The 21,389-nt window shown below is 37.0% G+C and overlaps 1 protein-coding gene across 5 annotated transcripts in view; it reads right to left on the minus strand.

Moving 5' to 3' along the window:
* Positions 1 to 21,389, minus strand: part of REV1 (REV1 DNA directed polymerase) — a 137,348-nt gene that overhangs the window by 2,530 nt on the left and 113,429 nt on the right. For all 5 annotated transcript variants that reach the window (XM_072616814.1, XM_072616815.1, XM_072616812.1 and 2 more), the window contains 6 exons: positions 19,811 to 19,983; positions 6,149 to 6,251; positions 4,049 to 4,214; positions 2,674 to 2,876; positions 1,646 to 1,879; positions 204 to 324 (listed from right to left, as the gene is read on the minus strand). In XM_072616814.1, coding sequence (XP_072472915.1) covers positions 204 to 324; positions 1,646 to 1,879; positions 2,674 to 2,876; positions 4,049 to 4,214; positions 6,149 to 6,251; positions 19,811 to 19,983 — 1,000 coding nt within the window. The remainder of the gene's footprint in view (positions 1 to 203; positions 325 to 1,645; positions 1,880 to 2,673; positions 2,877 to 4,048; positions 4,215 to 6,148; positions 6,252 to 19,810; positions 19,984 to 21,389) is intronic.

Genomic DNA, 21,389 nt, shown 5'->3' on the forward strand with positions numbered 1-21,389 from the left:
CAAATATACTACAGACTGTCTCTACATACTGCAACGCCTGCATGTACATGAATGTTAATTAGGTCTTTTCTATGTAGATATTTTGCATTTACATAGCTAAATACATACTTGTTTAAAATGGGTAGGGATTCCTGGGTGTAGTTAAACCGCAATAATAGGGTTCTTTTCCTGTTTTAACTCCTGTCAGTCTTTCCAAAGCTTACCAAATGAGTTGGCTGGTTGCTCATATGTGGAGCTCTCTAACTGCCTTTGTCTTTGATCATAGGCAGCTTTCAGCTCCTCTTGAAGTTCAGCAGGAAGTGCAGCAAACACCTCAGGGTCCACCTAAAGAAAACAAAATGGTCAAGGTTACACACAAACACCTGGATGCTCGGTATTTTAGCATTCTAATTTTCTAGGACACTCAATCCAAGCATTTACTATACATTTCCACAAATTAATAAATTCCTTCAATCAAAAGAAAAGACCAAGTACATAATACATAAGAAAATGAATAAAATAACAGTGTTCAATAAACCCAAAGCCCTCAGGACTCACTACTCCTCACTAATCTGGGAAAACAGGATCAATTCAAAATGAATACAGGATAGAATAAAAGGACACATCATGAATTAAGAGGCACAGGGAAGAAATTAACCTTGTGGATCTATAAGATAAGAGTTCATAAACAAACAAGGGACAAGGGATCACAAATTGAAAACGGACAATTTTGTTAAAAATAAATCTTGCAGAAAGCCAATGTAACTAAGACAAAAGTGGGGGAGGGAAGAGATTGCAACAAATTTCTGCATATTCAAGAATTCAAATTGTAAGCTTTTTCAACTGTATGAAAAAAATGCTATAAATCAGTAACAGTACACTATAACTCCAAGGTACCTCACAGCACCTAACAGATTGGCAATGATGACAAGTATTGGATGAAATGTGCAAAAAACAGGAAAGAAATGTAGAATTATGCCTTAAAAACCAGGAAACTGCATACCCTTTGACCCCATGTTGCTACCACTACCACCAGGCATGTGTGTGTATGTATGTATATGTATGTACATGTATTATGTGTGTGTGTATATATATATATATATATAAAAGATACTAAAATAGTGAAAAACTGGAAACTAAGAGGATGCCCATCAATTGGAAAGTGGTTAACCAAATTAACTAGTAACTACTGTGCCGTAAGAAATTACAAAGCAATAGTTTCAGAGAAAACCATAACTGAAGTGAGCAAAAATAGGAGAAAAATTTACAAAGGAACATCATTATATGACAAACCACATTTTCAAAGGACCTAAGATGAAAACATGCTGTGTATCCAGAAAGGTGGAAGGAATCCTCTTTCAGGTGTCTTTATATCCCCACCCCATTCCTTGAAATGTTACAATTCTAGATGAGGTGGAAAAAAAAAAAACCCTTGTGGATAAACAAGGAGATTGATTGAATGTTCTTTTCTACAACAGCACAACCAAGGAGCAGCGTCGGAATAAAACAAAAGGCAGCAGCACAGGCCAGGTTAAGGAACTCTCACCCCTCACCACAGGGTTGATTCTCATTAATCTGCTGGTTCCACAGTATGAGGATTAAAGAAGTGATGAACAAAGCTGTAGTAAAGATAAAACACAAACACAACTAATTCGGTTTGCCTTACCTGTGAAAATGCTGGTAGGGCTATAACATTGATTCCAGTGTCACTATTTGATTCTTGAATATCTGGTATTTGTAACAAAACTGTTCCCACTGGTTGTGGCAAAATTCCAGTGTTACAACCATTTACCAGTTCTTTCTTTCTGTCGCCATGTGTCTCTCCTTGCTGAATGGCACATATCTGCTCTACTTGTTGTCGAAGATCAGGCGGAAGTGCTTCTAAAACAGACTGATCTAACTGTAAAATACCAATAATCTTAAGTGAGCTCTTTTGTTCGTCTTCCCGATCATTCAAACTAGCATTACAATTAATTTCCTGGTTCTAGAAGCAGCTAATGAGACAACAATAAACATTTATTAAGCAACTACAATGTGCCAAGCACTGTGACTCGGAAGCAGTGTTTTTAAGTCCCATTTTTCAAAAAGGTTCCTCTTAGCACTCCCTTCCTTCACTGGGAGAGAGGCAGGCCGCTAAGGTGAGCTCACCACACGGCTATCACAAAAGTTCTGGGGTGTGCTCATATGCAGGAAGGGCAGGTTCATGGCTGAATAAGTTTTCCCTAATTTACAAAGTTGGATTAGGTTTGTAATAAAAGTGATGTCAGAACTCACATTTGCATTATTTCATGTTGTCAGCCAAGAAAAGGCTGTTTCCATAATAACATAGCCAGTCATTTCTTAGGATTTAGGAAACATGGACTGTCTGCAGTCTGCCAGTTGTAAAATCATGCAATTACAATCTTTTAAAAATCAGGTAATAAATTCACCACCAACAGTCAAGTTACTTAAGTAAAGATGTGATTACCATAGCTAAAGAGAGAAAAGGTAGTTGCTGACAGCAGCACTTAGCATTGGCTACCAGCCACACAATACTTGTTGGAAAGCAGCAGCATCATTCCTCACTTTCACAGAAGGATGCAAAGACACATCTCTCTCTTGTGTCTCACATGCACACAAAGGCACTGAAAATGGTGATCACAGAAAGAAGATTCTGGAACCCACAGGTAAAATCCATTTGAGTCAGAAACCTACCTGGGAAGGTGAGGGCACTTCTATACTGAGGTTAAGTCTGGATTTCACACTCATAGGAGAGTGGAGACCATTCCATTTTACCGCAGGCTCGGTTTTACTGGCACCTGGACTAATGCTAGATGCCAGATGGGTGGTACAAGAGGGCAGAAAAGTGCAAGTTCGAGAGGCAGACGATATTTCAAGATCCATTGCAGCCACAAATACTAAAATTACAAAAACAGATAGCTGATTAAGGAATAAAGACTAACTTCATGAAGGTCTTAAAAAACATCACCCTTTGATCTAGAAATTGCACTACTAGATGTATGCTCCAAGCAGGTCAATGAGAAAAGGTCCCACATACACAAACAGCAGCCCTTTTTCTAATAGCTAAGGACTGGAAAAATGCCCTCGGATTGGGGAAAGGCTGAACAGATTGTAACACAAATTTAATAAAATACTACCATGTTGTAAGATAAGAAGATTACAGAGAAGCATGAGGGGAAGACATGAACTGATGCAAAGTAAAGTAAGCAGAACTGGAAAAACAATATACACAATGACACTGTAAATGTTAAGAATATCAATAAAAAAGCCCTGAGATCAATGCTATATGATTATAATAACCAAATTTGGCTTCAAGGAGGTACAAGAATGTGCCTGCCTCCTTACTTTGGCTGTGGGAATGAAAACAGAACATAGTATGTGATGTTTGTTGAATTGTTTCCACTACTTTTTGATTTTTGTCTCTATTGTAACTAAGAGGTTTAGGGTAGAGCTTCAAATCAGGAAATGCAGGTGAGCAAAAACATTATTTTCATGATTTATGATTATTATGATGATTTTTATTTTAAAAATTTTTTATATGATATTAACAAACTTTTAAGAAAGACAGAAAGAATTCCAAACAACTTCCATTTCATCTCTTCTACAGCAAATCAGGATTACAGAATAGAATATTTCCAAAGGGATTATTCTACTTCCAACTAATAATACAAATTTTTCATGATACAGAATTCCCCTTCATCACAAAGTCCCTGTTGAAGAAAAGGCTTCAGCAAGTATACGTAAAGCTTAATGAATTCAAACTCTCAGTTAGGACTGGTTTTGAATCCACATACCCCTTGGCACTCTGCAGAAAATCCTTATAGTAGCCTCAATAAAATAAGAGTAGGAAAAAGCAACTCTACCTCCAAAAAATCCAGTGTGCACCAAATTCAAATTATTTTTTAATTACTTGTCTTAGTTACCCATACAATCATCCTCTTCCCCCACTTACCAGTCAGAATAATTTCCAGGAGGATTCATTCATTTTACAAAGGAAAGTTAGTGCCATTTATTAAAAAATTTTTAAATTAAAAAAAAACAAAACAAACAATTTTCATAATCTACTCACTTTCCTTATGTTCTTCTTCAGTGGATTTCTTAGCCTTCTGTACTTGGAAAAGATCAATGACAGAATGTGATCCACCTGGTAAACGGCTGGATTGCATGGATGGATGGGTGGAGCATCCTGAAGTTGTTTTATTGATCGGAACCAACTGATTCACTTGAATTCCAACCTAGAAGGCAGAATAAAGGCTTAAGTTTTGAAAGCTACAAGTAAAAAAATCTTCCAAAAATGTCAGATATTTAAATCATCTAAAGAACTATTAAAAAACTTCTGATACACCAAAGCCCAAAATTAATTAAGCAAAATGCTCACTTGATACATTCCACTTTTAGGAAGAAGACACAAATCACAAGAAAAGAATTTTATACTGGATTTAAAGTTTCCATTAAATATCTTGGGACTCACGGACATCTAGTCCAATCTCTAGCATCTACTCCTTCTGTGCTTAAAAAATTAGAACTCAAATTCAGAATGATAATGAAATTATGTTTAGGATGTTATACTCACTACAGCAACAAAGAGATTGTGTGAACATTTTTCAAAGATAGAAGTTGAACCCATAAAGATTGTTCTGATTACCCAGAAAATTTCATTCTTCTAACACTCTAATTAACTGAACTTCTAAACAAAAGTTACTTGCTTTCCAATACTAAGACAAACAATGAAGGAATTTTTCTAATACAAACCTCAGTCTAGTGAAGGGGTATAAGTATGAGGGCAGGTAAGGTGGGTATGACAGGGAATGGGTAAAGATCTGAAAGTAGCTATTTCAATTCCCAATTCCCACTTTGAGCAGCAAAGGTGGCACAATGGATAGAGTGCCAGGCCTGGAACCAGGAAGTTTATGAGTTCATATCTGGCCTCAGATGCTTACTGTCTGACCCTGGGCAAGTCACTTCACACCGTTTGCCTCAGTTTCCTCATCTGTGAAATGAGTTGGAGATGGAAATAGCAAACCACTCCAGTATCTTTGCCAAGAAAACCCCAAATGGGGCCATGAAGAGTCTAATGTGACCCCACCTCACCCCATACTGCCCCATTTTGGAGAAAAAAAATGATGTTTTTTGGCTATTTTTGGCCCATAAACTACATAGTATATATTGCTGGTGTAATGGGCTTATGTCCCCCAAAACATTCTTTTCCCAAGGAAAGCAGAAAAGCGTATTAAATTAATTTCCAAATAAAAAAGTCAACGTATCACTCCAATATGCTGAATGTAAAGCTAAATAAATGCCCACACCAAGTTCTCAGACGTGCGTGTTCATGCTTCTACCGCTCGATCACAAACAAGCCTTTCACAGGGTCCTCTGCCAGGGAAGACCGAGCTACACCACAGGGCTGGAAGTGAGCAGAGAAAGCTCACAAAACTTCTACCACTTAAAGGAATGCTGAGTATGTTTCTCTGAAGGATTTAGGATTCTGTGGTGGAAGAGATCCTTGAAAGAGTTTACCTGGTCCAACCATTTTCTGGTTGAGGAAACTGAAACCCAGGGAAAATAAATCCAAATTAACAAGCATTTATTAAAAATCTCACTGAGTGTAAGAAACAGTGCCTTTTTGGCTGGTGCTACGACTAGAGACAAAAAGTAAAAATGTAAGTAGCAGAAGTGAGCTAGATCCTCTGAATACAGATACAGAATTTTCCCCTCTATGTCATTATGCTTTTATCTTGTAGACCCCACCAACTTCAAAGAGTAAGAATAACTGAAGAGTATACATGTCACACATACACTTTTCAATTCTTTAGAAGCAAGGTTTGATACGACTCCAAGTTACTGTTGCTTTTTTAGGGACAATGATAAGTAGGTTAAGTCCAACACCTTGGAGAAATAAAGATATTTACTACCTTATGCTAAGTATATTTTTTATTTAGTATCCTTTATGTAGGATAGGGCAAGATTTCCAGTCTCAGGAATTTTAAGTGTGAAATTTCACATAATTTTAGCAACATGAAGCATGAAGAAAAACCCAAGCGCAGGAATGCATAATGTAGTTGATTAAATGAACACATGTACTGTCTTACTGATAATACAGATGAGTCAGATGTAAAAAGACAAAACACTATAGAGTGAAACCAGAAGGCTTAAAATTTTATTTACTTACCCCTCTCATATCTGATATGTTCAATTTCATTGTATGAAACATATTTAATGTTGCTTTTCCAATTATTTTTGCACTATCTGTTGGCTGGTCAAGTATGACAGTCCTATAAAGAACAATTTTTTTTTTAAGAAAGGAAAATTAGAAGACCATATCATTGTATATTTATTTGGTAGCACCAACCATTTTCTTTGTATTCTGCAGTGGCAAAAATCTTACCTAAGTAATTTACAAGGATAACGAATTACTGAATTTCATTATGATGATGTGAGCAACTTGAAAATTTCTGGGTATTGTAACATTAATGTTAAGTGTCCCTTTTTACATTTGTACATCTTATGACTCTAGTTTAAAAATGACTAACACTGAGTATGGTTTTGGTAAGTTGGCTGTTCTTGGTTTGGCTCACATAAATGACAAAAAGCCACTTGGTCACATTTGGCTGATGTTGAGAACAGATCTTTTACTCTTTAATAGATCTGGCCAAATCTAGATATCATGTATGTCATAAACTATATATTATACTTGTATTGTATACATATTGTATACGCCCAATATATATTTGTGTATGTTGTATACGTATGTTGCACATATACCGTGTATGTCAGATATTGTATACGTGACGCATATTGTATTTTGCATATATTGTACATGTCAAATAAACACTAACATTTTATTCATTGCTGACTATGAATGGAAACATACGCCCCAAATGGCAATGTGCCAAATAACCACTTGTCTACTTGAAGCCGACTAGAACAGCAAACCACAAAACTGAGCTCTTTATGAACATCTCAGAGGTACAACCAGAGGCCAAAACGCCCTTCTCAATTCTGTCCTTACAATTTCCAGTGAAATATTCTCCAGTTCGGGTATGACACTGCATGTGATGGCTGCATCCGTGCGTCTAAAGTATTTCTCCCACCTTTCCCAGCATGGAATATAGTTAGATACTATCAATCATCATTTTTAATATCTACTTTCCTGGATATTAAAGAACTCTAGCTGAACGCATAGATCCCCTGGAGGACACATTACTCAATTTTTATGTTACTTCTCAAGTTCAAAAGATCACAGTGGGAAGGAACATTAGAGGTCTCAATTTCAAATCCCTAAATTTCACAGATGAGAAACTGAAACCCAGAGAGTAACAGTGATCTGCCCATGAGTAAGCAGCAGATGTAAGGAATCGGTTTCACTAATACCATGTTCAGTACTCTTTCCCATGGCATCACTCTGACTCTCCTACAGTGATGTGTCTTTTTAGGGGTGGATACATAATAATCACTTTTTTGTACTCCATAGGCACATCATATAGATCACAAAACAACTCAAAATGAGCTACTTTAAACAAAGGGCTGTACCTTGATATGCAAATTTATAAAGATTATTTAGAGTTATTGATGTAGCAGAAGTGTAAAGAGAGGCAGAAAGAATTGTGAGGAAGTTATTATTGCAATATCCCACACAGATGTGGGATGCAGTCATATGCCCACATATTCGCAAGCCCCCAAAGTCTTTTTTCTTCAGACTTAACTCAATTCCTTCCTAATATGGCTCAGTTTGGAGTCATCTTACTACCGTGGCTGGTTTCTTTCACATCCTCTGCAACTTGACAACATATTTCCTAAAACGTGGTACCCAGAAATAAATACAACAGTCCAGGAATTAGTGTTTTTGGCTATCATGTCACAATGTGGACCAGCTGTACTTGAAGTCCACTCAAGAGCTTAGAGCATTTGTAATACTACTTGTCTAGCCACGTCTCCTTATACTAATGACGTTGATTTTTTGAAAAGAAATGCACAATGTTATATTTACATTAAATTTCATTTTATTAGACTGGACCAAGCCCTTTCCAACCTAAATTTCATTCTGTAATAAAAAATAAAACAAAGATAAAGGGTTCACAATAATATGTTCATTGTCTGTCACCATTCCATTCACCGCTACCCCCATAGAGAACCTATTCAATCAATAAATCAACTTATCTTTGAGGCTCCTGCTATTTGTCAGACACTAAGCATCTAGAAGACAAAGACAAACAAGGAACAATGCTAGCCTGATGTAAGATTCTTAAAAGTACCTAAGTAATATATACCAAAAGAATGCAAGGTAGTTTTGGGAGACAGTATACTAGTAGCAGGACCTGAAAGAAACCAAGAATTCCAAAAAGCAAGTGTGGGGAAGGAAAGCCTCGCAGGCCTGGAAGACAGACAGTGTAAGGCACCAGGACAGGAGAAGCATCGTGTGTGAGGTATATCGATAACGCTTTACTGCAGTGTATGAAGGAAAGTAATAAGGCTGGAAAGATCTGGAAGGCTGATGGTGCCCTCGACAGTAATAGGGAGGTCTAGAGGAAGGGTACAGCATTATGGGTGAGAGGGAAACAGATGAGGATAATGAGTTCTGATTTGGACATGTTGAGTTTGAGATGTCTCCAGGGTCATTCATTTGGAAATAGTATTTGGATGCATGGGACTGGAGTTAAAGAGAAAATGTAAGGTTAGAAATATAAAGCTTGGAATCATCTACAATAAGCTTCTAAGTGAATTCATAAGGATTGATGGATCACCAAGAAACAATATAAAGGGAAAAGAGAATAGAGCTAGGATACAAAAAACTGGGCACATTCACAGTTGGTGGGTGTGAATTAGATGATGAATGGAAGAAAGCATGTCATGAGAAACTAGAAGAGAGATGATTATCTAAAGTCATAGGTGCTCAATAGCATCTAATACTGCAGAGAGGTCAAGAAATAATGAGAACTAAACTACTAGAGTTGGCTAATAAGACATTGTTGCTAACTTGGAAGAAAGTTGGTTGATCTCATGACAGAACGCAAATTAAAGGAGTTTTGGAAAAGAGGAAAGTAAGTGGGGGGGGAGGGGCGCTGTGTGCCTTCATGGGATGACTGCCCCTCTGACTGCAATGGTCATTCTTTCCCTCCCACTGTCCTTGCAAGGTGGGCGGAATTCTAATACAGCAATCACTTCTTTATTAGAATCAGAACCAGAATGTGTTCCATGTGTTACCTTACTCTACCTTTACGAAGATTTCATCAGCCATCTTACTTCTCCCAGGAAAAATGACAGCAGATGCCCATGTATCTGAAGCATCCAGTTCTACCGTAGCCTGCATGTTTCTCAAATTTGCAATGTTTCCTAAATTCACCACCCACCGTAGCCCTATGGCCACGTGGACAGGTACATGATCACTAAAGCCTTGTTCTATCATTCCCTCCACGGTTTCATGCTGATCCTTACTCTCCAGGATGATTCTTTATTTCACACATTTCCTCACTTGCCCCTTTAATCCATTCAACCCATTCTGTTCTTTTCTTTTTACTAAATACTTACACTTTTCTCTGTCCTTATGCCACACACAAGTCCAAACCTACCAATTTTCTCAGTCACAGTCCTTGTCAAATTTATTTTTTTGCACTAAAATTTCCAGTTTGTGCTCATTATTCTTGCCCCTTCTTTGCACACTGAAATCCTGGCTGTCTTCTTGCATGATGTCTCCTGCTGACACTGACTGAGCTGTTTTTTTCCTTCCCTATCTATGTACATAAGTTTTTAAGTAAGAGGTTCACAAGAATCTCAGAAAAAGATATTTTTTAAATCCCTCTAAGTAAATAGACTCCATTCCTGGACCATAACCTATCTTGCCTGTATTTCAAACCACAGTTCAGAAGTCCAGATCTATTTATTTTTAAGTACTATCTTATTTAGTTTTTAATTTTCTAGCCCAAGATTTCAAAATCTGGCATCTGGGCATATGCTCCTAGGCTGTTAAGGGAAAAAGAAAAGTATCACGTACACAAGATTCACAGCCACGTTGTCTGTGTTAACCAAGACTGAAAGGAAAGCACATCCGCAGATTGGGGGATGGCTAAACAAACTACTGTATGAATGTAACGGAATATTACTGTATTAGAAGATACAAAGAATATGATGAATGAAGAGAACCTAGGAGAAGATTTACATACAATAAAGCAGAACTGGGAAAATGTCATTTACTCTGTCTACTAAATGCTGCATAATTATAATGACCAATCATGGCCCCAGAAAGAGAAAAAGAATTTAGCATCTCTCCTTTCATGGGAAAGGTGGAGGACTTGTGTGTAATGTTGCCCATGCTTTTGTTTTGTTACAAGGGAAGTCTCACTCAGCAGGTGATAAGGTATTGCTGGGAAACGAGTGATATAAAAACAGAAGGGAACAGAACATAAACAAAAAGCCATCCTCACACAGGGCAGTGTTGTACTTTGGGAAAAGGCACAGTAATCTTCACCAAAAATACTGTGATAGAGGCTTAAATTCTTGGTTAAGGGCCTGAATTCTTAACTTTAAATGTTATTGATACTGATTAATTACACCATGCACATACAGGGAAACTGCGAATTGCAGTATTTTACGCTGTCGTCATTATTGAGAACAAAATTCTCTAAAATGTATGTAAATCAAACAAGACAGCTGAGAAAATCATATTAGATTGTATTTACCAATATCACAGTACATAAAGTTCTTTTCACCATAATTCTTACGTTTTTAAACTAAAACAAAATAGGTTAAAAAACACTTTCATCAGATTTCAGGAGAAACTGCATATCCTTTGATCTGGTGTTACCATCACCATTTAAGCAGCCTATACCTCAGAGATCAAAAAAGGGAAAGGATACAAATATAATTAAGGCAACTCTTTCAATAGAAGCAAAAAATGGAAACTAAGGAGGTGTCCTATCAATTACAGCATGGCTGTACAAGCTGTGGAATATACATACAATGGAAGAACATTTCGGAGAAACCAGAAAACTTGTATGAAGTTATAGAGTGAAATGAGCAAAACCAGAACGATTTGTCATCACCATGAAAAGTAAAAAATCTCCAAAAATTTCAGACTTTGATCAACAGAATAATTCACCTTGATTAGTATCAATAATGAAGACCATTCACTTCCTCACATAGAGGTGATAATGAATTAATATGAAGAGACCCAGCACATTTCACTTAACTATACTTATCTGTTACAAGGACTTCTTTCCTCTCCCTCCTCTCCTCCCAGTTCTACTCTGAGGGTGGGGTGGGGGTGGGGAAGGAATGCAGAGGGGTGGTCTAGATACATTTTGGGGTAAGACGGGGTGATTTCTTTTAACCCAAACAGTGCTTCCATTTTATTTTTACTTTTTTGTTTTTAGTATTTTCTTTTTCTCCAGTTATAACACAATTTTTTAACACTTGTTTTTAAAGTGCTGAGTTCCAAATTCTTTCCTTTCTTCCCTCCCCACTCTACTCCCCCAGTGAGAAAGCAAGCAATTCAATACAGATTATACATGTAGAGTCACACAAAGGACATCCTGTCCGTAACAGTCATGTTGTGAAAGAAAACTTAGGCAAAAAAAAGAACAAGAAAAATAAGGTAAAAGAAGTACACATTCAGTCAGCTGATACACCGTCAGCTCTTTCTCTGGGCTGCACGGCGTTTTCACAAGCCCTGCAGAGTGGCCTTGGATCATTCTACTTCTGAGAACAGTAAGTTGCCCACAGGTGACCATCCCACAACACTGCTGTTACTTTATAAGCAGTACACTTCTACTTTGCATCAGCTCATGCAAGCTTTTCCAGGTTTTTCTGAGCATCCTGCTCATCATTTCTTATAGTACAACAGCATTCTATCACACTCATATACTGTAACTTGTTCAGCCGTTGGCCAACCGATGAGCATCCCTCTCGATGTGTGCACACACAGGTCCTTTTTCATTTTGGTTTTTCTCTCTTTCATGTCACAGACCTAGCAGTGGTGGTTATTGCTAGGCCTCCAGGAATCATTTCAAAGTGCTCTACAGAATGGCTGAATCAGTTCACAACTCCACCAACAATGCGTCCCCACATCTCTCCAACATTTGTCATTTATGCCTTTTCTGTCCTATTAGTCAATCTAATAGTATGTAATAGGTAATACCTCAGAATTGTTCCAATCTGCATCTCTCCAATTAATAATGACAGTATTTTTTCATATGGCTATAGACAGCTTTATTACTTCATCTGAAAACTGATCAAATCTTTTGATAATTATCAACTGGGGAACAGCAATGATTTTTATAAATTTGACTCAGTTCTGTTTTGAGAAATGACCTTTATGAGACAAACATGCTTCAAAATTTTTTTCATAATTACTACTGGTAACTATTTATCTCCATCCTATCCCCCTCCCCATTTATTCTATTCTCTCCTTTCCCCTGTGCCTCTTCCAACCTGGCAACCTGCCCTTCCTTCTATCCCCCCCACCTCTTCTTTTATTCCTTTGCCCTACTACTTTCCTCTAGGGTAAGATAGTTTCACTCACTCCCCTTTACCTCCCCGCTCTTCCCTTCCAGTATAAAAGCTTTCCCTTACCTCCTTTAAATGAGATACTTTACCCCATTCTATCTCTCCCTTTCTCTTTTTTCCAAATTCATTCCTCTCTTAATTTTATTTTTTAGATACCATCCCTTCATATTCAACTCACACTTGTACCCTTCATCTATATATACTCTTTCTAATTACCCTAATAATGAGAAAGGTCTTATGAATTACAAACATCACCTTCCCATAAAGGAATGCAAAAACGGTTGACCGTAAGTACCTCATGATATCTCTTTCCTGTTTACCTTTTTATATTTCTTGAGTCTTATATTTGAAAGTCAAATTTTCTATTCAGCACTGGACTTTTCATTAAGAATGACTAAAAAATCCTCTATCTCGCTGAATGTCTATTTCTTTCTCCTGAAGGAATATACTCAGTTTTGCTGGGTAGGTGATTCTTGGTTGGAAGCCTAGCTCCTCTGCCCTATTAAACATTATATTTCAAGTCTTCTGATTCTTCAATGTAGAAGTTGTTAAATCTTGTGTTATCCTGAGTGGCTCCAACATATTTGAATTGTTTCTTTCTGGGGGGGCCTACAATATTTTCTCCTTGACCTGGAAACTCTGGAATTTGGCTACAATATTCCTGGCAGTTTTCATTTTAGGATCTCTTTCAGGAGGTGATGAGTGGATTCCTTCAATTTCTATTTTACCCTCTGGTTCTAGAATGTCAGTGAAGTTTATGTTGATAATTTCTTTGAAAGATGATGTCTAGACTTTATTTATAATCATGGCTTTCAGGACAATAATGTAAAAATTATCTTTCCTGGATCTATTTTCCAGCTCAGTTGTTTTTCCAATGAGATAGTTCATACTGTTTTCGATTTTTCTATTCTTTTTGTCTTGTTTTATTGCTTCTTGATTTCTTATAAAATCATTAGCTTCCATTTGCTCAATTTTAATTTTTAAGAAATTAATTTTTCTTTATTTTCTTAAAATTATTTTTCATTTTCAACATTCATTTTCATAAGATTTTGAATTTTAAATTTTCTCCCCCTTCTCCTCCCCCCTCCCCAAGACAGCATGCAATCAGATATAGGCTATACTTATATTATTCATATTAAACATATCTTCAAATTAGTCATGACATAAAGAAGAATTACAACTAATGAGAAGAACCATGAGAAAGATGGATGAAACAAAACAACAAAAGAAAAAGAGAGCAAAAATTATGCTTCCCTCTGCATTTAGACTCCCAAGTTCTTTCTCAGGATGTAGATGGCATTTTCTATTATGAGTCTTGGAGTTGTCTTGGATCCTTGCATTACTGAGAACAGTTAAGTCTATCACAGTCAGTCATCACACAGTGTGGCGGTTACTACGTACAATGCTCTCCTGGTTCTGCTCACTTCACTCAGCATCACCTCTTTTCAGGTTTTTCTGAAGTCAGCCTGCTCATCATTTCTTTACACTACATTTCTTACAGCACAATAGTATTCAGTAACATTCATATTCCACAACTTGTTCAGCCATTCCCCAATTGATAGACATTCCCTCAGTTTTCAATTCTTTGCCACCACAAGAACTGCTATAAATTTTCTTGTTCATGTGGGTCCTTTTCCCCTTTGTATGATCTCTTTGGAATACAGTCCTAGATGTGTTATTACTGGGTCAAAGGGTATGCACAGTTTTATAGCCCTTTGGGCATAGTAAGGAATTATTTTCTTCAGTGAACTTCCAGACTTCCTTTTCCATTTGGCCAATTCTGCTTTTCAAAGCATTCTTTTCCTCTTTGGTTTTTGTACCTCTTTTACCATTTGGCCTTGTCTGCTTTTTAAGGTGTTATTTTCTTCTGTATTTTTTTTCTCCTTTACCAAAAGCTTCTTGACTCATTTTTCATGATTTTCTTATATCACTCTCCTTTCTCTTCCCAATTTTTCCTCCACCTCTCTTACTTGATTTCCAAAATCCTTTTGGAGCTCTTCCATGGCCTGAGACCAATTCATATTTTTCTTTTCTTTTTGTTATCATCTTCTGAGTGTGTGTTTTGATTTTCCTTTTTACCATTTAGTAATTTCTACAGTCAGAGTTTTTTCTCATTTTCCTAGTCTATTACTCAACTTCTAACTCTGTTAAAGTAGGGCTCTTCTTCCAGGGTGGAGGGAAGCACTTCCCCAAGCTTTAGGGATTTTGTATAGCTGTTTTCAGAGATACTTCTAGGGATCTGTAAGTTTTCAGTTCTTCCAAGATGACATGATCAAAAAAAAGGTGTTTACCACTCTTCTGGTCTGCGTGTGCTCTAGTCTGTGAAGGGAAATAAGTACTCTTTTCTGCCCTGGGGCTGTGACAAGGGTTCTCCCCTCCATTGTGGCTACAAGCTCTTCTGCTATGCTAACATTCACCCTTCATCCTGGGATTGCCACCCAGGACTGCGACCTGGATCTGAGGATGGGCAAACCAGCAGAGTCCTGCCTCAATGCTAGCAAAGAGACTACCCATTGCTGGACCCCCTTACCATCTGTGGGTTGAGAGCTCCAGAAGCAGCTACTGCTATCACTGATCAGTACCTCCCAAGGTCTGCTCCTGCTTTACTGGGGCCAAGTCTATGCTGGCATGGACTGTGCTATACTGCACTCCACTCTCACCCAGTTGAGACAGACTTTTCCTGCTGACTTTCTAAAGTTTTTGGTGTTTGTGGGCCAAGAGGTCTGGAAACTGCCACTGTTGTCAGTGATTCAGTCACCACAAAGCTTGTTCCAGGTTTGCTGGGGACCAATCTGCACTGAACTGTGCTCTTTTCTCACCTTGAGGCAACAGATCTTTCCTGATGATATTCCAAGTTGTCTTGGGCTGGAAATTTGTTTCACTCTGTCTTTTTGTAGGTTTTGCTGCCCTAGAATTTGTTTAGATTCATTTTTTAAAGGTATTTGGAGGGGTTCGGGGGACAGCTCAGGTGTAGTCCCTGCCTTTACTCCTTCATCTTAGTTCTGCCCCCATATTTACATCAGTGCTTCTATTTTTACTTTCAGTGACTGCCTCCCTCAGTCTTCCCCTCCTTCTATCAGTTCCCCTCCCTTTTCCTTTACTGCTTCTACTTCTTCCTTCTCTTCTAACCACTCCTTCCCTTTTCTTTCCACTTGCTCCTCCTACTGCCTGTATAGCAAGTTAGATTTCTATACTTAACTATGTTGTTCCCTCCTGAACCAAATCTGATGAGTAAAGTTCAAACAATGCTCATCTCCCTCCCTGTAGTATAACACGTTTTTGTGCCTCTTCATGTGATGTAATTTACCCTTTGTTGCCTTATCCTTTCCCTCTTCTCCCACTACAAATCCTTTCACATTCTTTACTTTTTTTATCTTTACATCAGTTAATTTAAACCCATTTCCTCTATGTATATCCCTTTTACACATCATAATAAACAATTCTCAGGGTTAACAAGTATCATCCTCCCATATACAAATGTAAACAGTTTGCCCATAATGAATAACAATTTTTTTCCCTGTTTACCTTTTTATGCCTCTTGAGTTTGGTATTTAAATATCAAATTTTCTATTGAGTTCTGGCCTTTTCATCAGGAAGGTCTGGAAATCCTTTATATAACTGAATATCCATCAACGTGCCTGAAAGGTTATGCTCAATTTTGCTGAGTAAATGATCCTTGGTTGTAGTCTAAGCTCCTTTGTCTTCTTATGGAATTATCATAATCCAATTCCCCTGATCTTTTAATGTAGAAGCTGCAAGGTCCTGTATGATTCTGACTGCAGTTCCTCGATATTTTAATTATTTCTTTCTGGCTGCTTGCAGTATATTCTCCTTGACGGGATAGTTCTGGAATTTGGAAACAACATTACTTGGCACTTTCAATTTGGGATCTCTTTCAGGAAGTGATCAATGGATTCTTTCGATGACTATTTTGCCCTCTGGATCTAGGAGCTCAGGGCAGTTTTCCTTGATGATTTCTTGGAAGACACTGTCCAGGCTCTTTTCTTCATCATGGCTTTCTGTTAAGACCAATAATTCTTAGATTTTCTCTTCTGGATCTGTTTTCCTAGTCAGTTGTTTTTCCAATAAGATACTTTACATTTTTATCTATTTTTTCATTCTTTAGATTTTGTTTGACTGATACTTGATGCCTCATAGAGTCATTAGTTTCTAATTGCCCAATTGAAATTTTTAATAAACTGTTTTCTTCAGTTAGCTTTTGTCCTGCCCTTTCCATTTGTCCAATTTTCCCAATTAAGGTTTTCTACCTCCTTATCCATTTGGCCAACTTGACTTTTTAAGGAGCTGTTCTCTTTAGTGAATTCTTTTTTTTCATTTTGTCAATTGTATTTTTAACATCATTGGACATTTTTTCTTCTACCTCTCTAATTTGGTTTTTAAAATCCTTCTTGAGCTCTTCCAAGAATGTTTTTTGGGTTTGAGACCAGTTCATATTCCCTTCTGAGGTTTCAGATGTGGGTATATTGTCAGCGTTGTCTGTTCTGAATTCATATTTTGATCTTCCCTGTCCCCAAAGTTAAGTGTCTATGGTCTCTGCTTTTTTGATTTGCTTCTTGCTCATGGTGATTGCCTTTTTTCTGGCTTTTAAAGTGGATCTCTTTTTCTGAGGCACAGGGGGCTCTGTCTCATGTTTCTTATGATGACAGTTTGGGGCCTGGTTTCTGGTTTTGGGTGTGGTGGCTTCTCGTCCTTTCAGCTAGAAGCTATATAATGCTACAGCTTACCTGGTGCTGAACTGGCTGGTGTGTGCCAAGGGTGAGACCAAGTGAAGTCTTTCTGAATTTCCCTTGGGTTACACTGATGCTCTTGGAGTGAGGTGTGGGGGAGGGGTGGTCTGGTAATGGGAGGTCTCCTGCCCTAGGTCTGCAACTAGAGCATAGGCAGGCTCAGTGGTGTCTGCCCAATTCCCCTGGCTGTGCTAAGACATGCCTGGGGTCCTGGTGTTGGCACTTACTGTCTCCACCCCTCTGGGGCTCAGCTCTTCCTGATGATCCACTGAGGTGGTGCTTGTTGGGACACTTCTAGTCCTATACTGGTAGCTTCCTGTTGATCTCTCTAACCTTCAGAGTTAAAAGACTGCTGTTTCCTTTCTGCTGGCTCCACTATTCCAGGATTTTTCCTGGGCAATATTCTCTGGGTTTTTCGATGTCAACAAGGGGAGAGTGAGAGCACTTACAGTTTACTCTGGAATTGTGGGTCCCAGAAGTTCAAGCAGGGGACTTTCAAACATTCAGTCTGTGGGCTGATTGTCCCAGGAGTGGCTGCAGCTGCTGCCATAGCCCTGTGCTTCTCCTCCTCAGTTCCACTGGACTCCTGTTCTGGCTGAGAGGCTTGGGAAATCACACTGCTGCTTCTGATTCAGTCTGCCCAGAGTCATTACCACTCTACTATGGCCAAGCTACCAGTGCTTTTATTTTTTAAAAATGTTTAGGGAAGCCTTTTCTTGTTATATTGCATTGATTTCTGAATCAATGATTTTCTGATTATTTTTCTCTCTGTCTTTACTCAGTAAGCTACCTTTTAATTTAAAAAAGACACAGGAAAAAAAAATTCAGTAAAACAAATCAACATATTTGACAAGTATATGTAATATTATTCCATACTTATGGTACCTCCAAGTCTGTAACTAAAGAGGTGAATTTTTCCAACTATTCTCTAGAAACAAGCCTGGTTAATAGACCTACTGAACATTCACTTTCATTTTATTATTCAGAGATCAGAAATACAGAGCTACAAGTCCTCTAGGCTGTCATTGTACAGATAAAGCAAAACAGATAAAACAGATAAAGGCAGAGGGAGATTACATAACTTGTATAAAGTCACAGAGATGCTAAGTGTCAAAACTACCCTTGGTAGTATAATGAATATAACTCTAAACTATATTAATTTAGATAGCATCATAATTTTTATTATAATGGAATGACTCAAGAAATGGCAATCAATATCTGCCCAAATATGGTTAAATCTTGTTTCTTTGAAGAATATTTTGTAATTTTATATATACATATAAATACAAACACAGGTACATGTATACTTATACAGAAACATATGCATTTATGTATGTATTTTTAGTGTGTAGACTGACTCCTAGACACTTTATTCATATTTTGAATGGCATTTTTATTCCTTGTTTTTGTTACTGCTATGAGACAATTTTTTAAATTTAGTTTGTATTTTATCATATTTATTTGTATTTTGAAGCTATTAATTGTCTCTATCAGTTTCCTGATGATTCTCTGGGATTTTTTAAGTCAACTATGAACAGGTAAATTTTTTTTCATCAAAGCTCATGATTTTTAGTTTATTTCTTTTGATTTATTGCTATGACTAGCCACTGACAATTACATTAATAACGGTGGAGAGACATCCTCACTTTATATGTGTATTTACCAAGAAAGTATACAGTCTTTCACCACAGTAAATAACACTAGTTTATAGTTTCAAAATTGATGCTTTTTTCAAATCAAAGATGACTTTAACATAACTTTTTTTGCCTTTACATAGTGTAAACGTGCTTTTAAAAAGTTTTTTCTGAATTGATTTAATCATTAAGCTTAATTCTGTTTTAATATATTTATTGTATTTCTAATTTTGGAAATAGTTTAGTTTTATCATTTCCACAATCTGTTTTTCCAACTTATTTATCAAGATTTCATCTTTTTTTATTTTAGGTTCATATATTGTTAATACTTAATATACTCAAAACTCTAGCTTGAAAAAGGATAGACAAACAAGGTGCACAAGGGTACATAAGATCCAGATTGTTTCCATCTCTACCCCAAATCCTTAAGTACTCACTGGAATAAATATTACAAACCGTTTTCTTTTTTACTAGCTTTCGGCTCCTTTATTTACAATGTGTCTATAAAGAAGATTTTCTGAAACATACTATAATTTCTATATGCAAACAAGTAGAATACAAAATACTTATTACCTTGTTTCAAACATTTTCAAACTCTTCCTCTGAAAAGACCTAATTCACCATCAACACATACAAATCAATCATATTACTAAATTATACTACGGAATAGTCTCTTGGTCTGCTTTCTGTCTCCTCTTCTCTGCTAAAGAGCTTAAGAACCTCTAAAGAGAGACTGGGGCTAAGCTTGATGCTGGAAGAAACCTAGGCAGAACAGATCAGAAAGCTGACTGAATTCAGTCACACGCATGTAACTGCCTAAATTAACAATAAATATTCAGTCGGGTTTTTTTTTTTAAGACTTTTTAAAAAGCTTCACAAATCCCCTCTCCATTGTTTACTGTCAGCAACAAAGTTTTTAAATAATTATGAATTTTTTTTGAAAAGATTTACCTGGCAACATTGTCACAAATTCCATGACCACCAAACTTGGCCGTTTCTACAGGAGCTCCAGCCTTTCGAACCATGATTTTCAAAGTTAGTCGTTTACCCTTCATGCCAGCAGCTTCAAGTCTTCGCTGAATCTCTTCTGAAAGACTTAGAAGAAAAGCTTCTGCTTCCTTTGGCTAAGGAAAAAAACCCAAAATCCTTAGCTGTAATGCCAAATTTCTATTTGTCTGACGTTAAATATTTTTATGCTTAATAATAAAGATATCTATTTACCATAATTAAAATGTGCATGTGTACATACCTTTACAACTGACTAAAAAGGAAAATCATTACTTACAGGGAATGTTTTTTCTTCCATTTGCTTGTTGGTGTTTGCTCATTTGACAATCCACTTTCAACTGCCTACAATTATTACTTGACAATTCTCATTGTCATTATGTAAAATGTGAAGTTCCAGATTGACAAATTTACTCATTTACCTATTTTACATTCCTATATGTTGCTGAAACATCTTTCCTCATTTTAGGAAAACATTCACATGAATTCACCTATTGCTAATGCTCTGGAAGAGTCTAAAAGATGAGGTTTTCTCTCTTCCACCATGACAAGCAGAGTTCTGAGAATGGGGTATGATATAAGCTTTTTGGTTCACCAAACTTCAAATACACACAGAATTCACAGAACATGAGGCACTTTCACATTTAAATAAACATTCCAAAATCCTATATAATTTTAAAAATTATTTATGCCACTCTTGTTCACCTACGTTACTCATTTCTAAGACTTTGTGACCCCATTTGGGGTTTTCTTTGCAGAGACACTGGAGCTGTTTGCCATTTTAGTCTCTAGCCCATTTTACAGGTGAGGAAACTGAGGCAAATAAGTCAAGTGACTTGCCTAGGGTCACATAGCTAATAAGTGTCTGAGGGGTGGATTTCAACTTAAAAGGATGAGACTTCTTGACATGTGGCTTGCCACTCTATTCACTGCACCACCCAGATGTGCTACTTATGCCACTACTTCCTCAATAGCAGAGATAAGTAGGAGAGGTAAGTAACTTCTATTTGTATGTGGACAGCATAGTGCTCAGAATCACTGATCTTGTAATCAAAAGACTTGGATTTAATTTTAGGTCTGTAACTTAATAACAGAAAGACTTTAGGCAAATCACTTGATGTTTTTGAGTTTCACTTTATCTGAAAAGGAAGGATAAGTAATTATATTACTGCCCTCAGACTTGCTGTGAAAGAATCTGTAAATATTAAAGCATTACACACTTATAATTACTTGCATGAACATCCAATCCCTGCCTTTGTCCCTATAAAAGCATGTGTCATCTAGACTTTATATTACTCTGCACACAGTTTATAAAAGTTTGTTGAATTTAATAAAAATGCAACCTTTTAAAATTACAAACATATCTACATTTTTAACTTTCAATATTTTAAAAAATCATACTATTTTCATACTCAAAGGTGGGATTCTCAGGAGCATTGTATACTTATTTTCTGAGAGGATAGTGGAGACTGAAGCTGAATTATTTCTATAGAGAAGTTTAGTGGAAAGAAGAAAAACTGGGCAT

Source organism: Notamacropus eugenii, chromosome 5 (assembly GCF_028372415.1).
Source record: "Notamacropus eugenii isolate mMacEug1 chromosome 5, mMacEug1.pri_v2, whole genome shotgun sequence".
Taxonomy (NCBI): domain Eukaryota; kingdom Metazoa; phylum Chordata; class Mammalia; order Diprotodontia; family Macropodidae; genus Notamacropus; species Notamacropus eugenii.